The sequence below is a fragment of the Elaeis guineensis genome, chromosome 4 (assembly GCF_000442705.2).
Source record: "Elaeis guineensis isolate ETL-2024a chromosome 4, EG11, whole genome shotgun sequence".
Classification (NCBI taxonomy): Eukaryota; Viridiplantae; Streptophyta; class Magnoliopsida; order Arecales; family Arecaceae; genus Elaeis; species Elaeis guineensis.
In genome coordinates this window covers 5,646,996-5,649,136 of record NC_025996.2, presented here as the reverse complement: position 1 = coordinate 5,649,136, position 2,141 = coordinate 5,646,996, and the positions used below count along the sequence as shown (strand labels likewise).

At 44.1% G+C, this 2,141-nt stretch overlaps 1 protein-coding gene across 1 annotated transcript; it reads right to left on the bottom strand.

Moving 5' to 3' along the window:
• Positions 1–298: 298 nt before the first annotated feature.
• On the bottom strand, positions 299–1,027 carry LOC140857086 (mitochondrial import receptor subunit TOM9-2-like). Its single transcript, XM_073255382.1, has one exon. It carries the CDS (start codon positions 861–863, stop codon positions 474–476), a length of 390 nt encoding a protein of 129 aa, XP_073111483.1. The 5' UTR covers positions 864–1,027; the 3' UTR covers positions 299–473.
• Positions 1,028–2,141: the final 1,114 nt, after the last annotated feature.

Below are 2,141 nucleotides of genomic sequence, written 5' to 3'. Positions count from 1 at the left end.
ACTAATTCCAGGCTAAAATTCAGCAATTTTCATTATAATCACTGAACTTCTCTGTTTTCTCTTCCTTTTTCTTTTCTTTTTTTTTTTTTTTTTTTTTCTATTGTTGCTAAAACTGGATGAAGCGGTTTTCATGAGTTCTAGGGTTTCATAAAAGAACCAAGTTCTTGACTGATGCAAGATAAGCATCCCAGACATGGATTCAAGGATACAACCAAGAATCAAAAGAAAAACATCACCTCGCAAACATTCCATCTGATGTAATCACCAAAAATAAACAAAACAGAACTAATTCCACCGCTAGAGCAAACTAATCAGTTTGTAAAATTTCACAAGTCTCATATATCAGAACAGGAAACTCGATATAGAGATATGAATTCAACAACAGGCTATAGCAAATTCAAAAAGGCAAAAGCTTCATGAATCCAGAACAAATACCAAGGACCTAAACCCCATCACTTCAGCTTCTCACAAGATCACGAAGCCGAATCATGACGGAACCCTAGATGGGAAGAGCCCTGCTGACCTGAACGACGATCACTTGGGAGGGGCGGGGCGGCCATGGAGGGCGAGGAGGTGCCGAGTAGGCTGGCCTGCTGCATCTCGAGCTCGTTCATCTGCTGCTCCCGGTCCATCTCGATGATCAGGGGAACCACGAGGACGAGGAAGGTGGTGCCGGCGATCCAGGCAGCGCGGCCAGTGCTCCAGAGGAGCTTCTTGGAGACGGTGGCAGCCTCGGAGGCGGCGACCTTCCCGCGGTACACGATCGGGGACTGCGAGATGGAGCTCGAGACCCTGGAAAGCAGACCCTCGCCGTCGCGGCTCGTCCCTGGGAGAGACCCCCTTCGGCCCTGGGAAGAAGACATCGTCGGCTGGGACAAGAAAAGGGGGGGAGAGGGAGAGGGAGAGGGAGGGGGAGAGAGAGAGAGAGAGAGACCACGAGGAGGGGGAGCGGCTCGGCGAGACGGCGATCGTATGGTAGGCTCAAACGGCGGCGTCGTAATAAAAAGAGTAGAAAGCTAAGGGCCTATGGATATGGTATCCGTGGGATATCCAGGACATGGAAAGGAGATGAATAGTGGAATTAGGGTTGCATTTGGGCCGGACGTAGGATTGATAGACCTGGCCCAAAAATAGTCCTTCTGGATGAATGCTGTACACGGATGCTGGTGCATGGGCGCTGCCCCGTCCTTACGCATTGTGCATGGATTACCAGTGATATATGTGAAAATGATAATAATTTTGCTCATAATCAACCTTAAAATCTAGGTGAAGTAATTTATCTTCACTTATTGCGAGCAAGAAAAAGAATAATAACATGAGAATATTGATGTAGCCATGGATTCATGATTTGGGATTGCACCAGCTAAACCAGTTACATTGTGGACCAAGTTTACAACGTAGTCATATCAGACGCAATATAAATCACCGGTTAGAATGGATTTTGTTTGATTATTGAGTTCAAGGTAAGCGTCTCCAATCACAATCCCATTCAAGATGCCGGAATCCAATCTTTCCTTTTCTTTTATATTCTTTTCTTTTTTAAAGAACGATTTGCAATATCACAAAAATCTGACAGGTCTAAATCCCTCTAATTCCTGTTCTCCTCCACGATGCTAGATCGCGTGCCATTATTCTTAGAATATCCTAGACATGCACAATGCAATTGAGAGGAGTGATGGATAACTTCCTTCTGTAGCACGGAAGGATGACAGGCATCAGTTCGAGCCAATTCTTTTGCAAGATTTCAGTTTCAAGAACAGAACCCTTTAATCTACGCTGACATTTGCCATGCAGTAAAAAACCACATCACCTTCTCCAGCAAATATTCCTTCCATTTCCCATTTGCAAGAATACTAGTTCATACGGAGATTAGATCACAAAAATGATTCATCAAATAAGCAAAAGAACTCAAAGGTAGATCAATAGGAACTGGCCAACTAAGGCATTGTTTTTGGATGGAAAGTTGCTAGCTAACAATATTTAATGAGTATATTCCTTGCAACATGATGCACCAACTCAAGAAGATTGTGTGATAAATAATCCAACATTTCTGACCATCCTGCAGCTCCAACAGACAAACTTTCAAGGAGCTACAAGATCCCTACGGTGAATAGTTGCAGAATATAATATCACCAAGTAAA

Coding starts and splice junctions, on each gene's coding strand:
- LOC140857086 (XM_073255382.1), bottom strand. CDS start 863: ATGTCTTCTTCCCAGGGCCGAAGGGGGTCTCTCCCAGGGACGAGCCGC.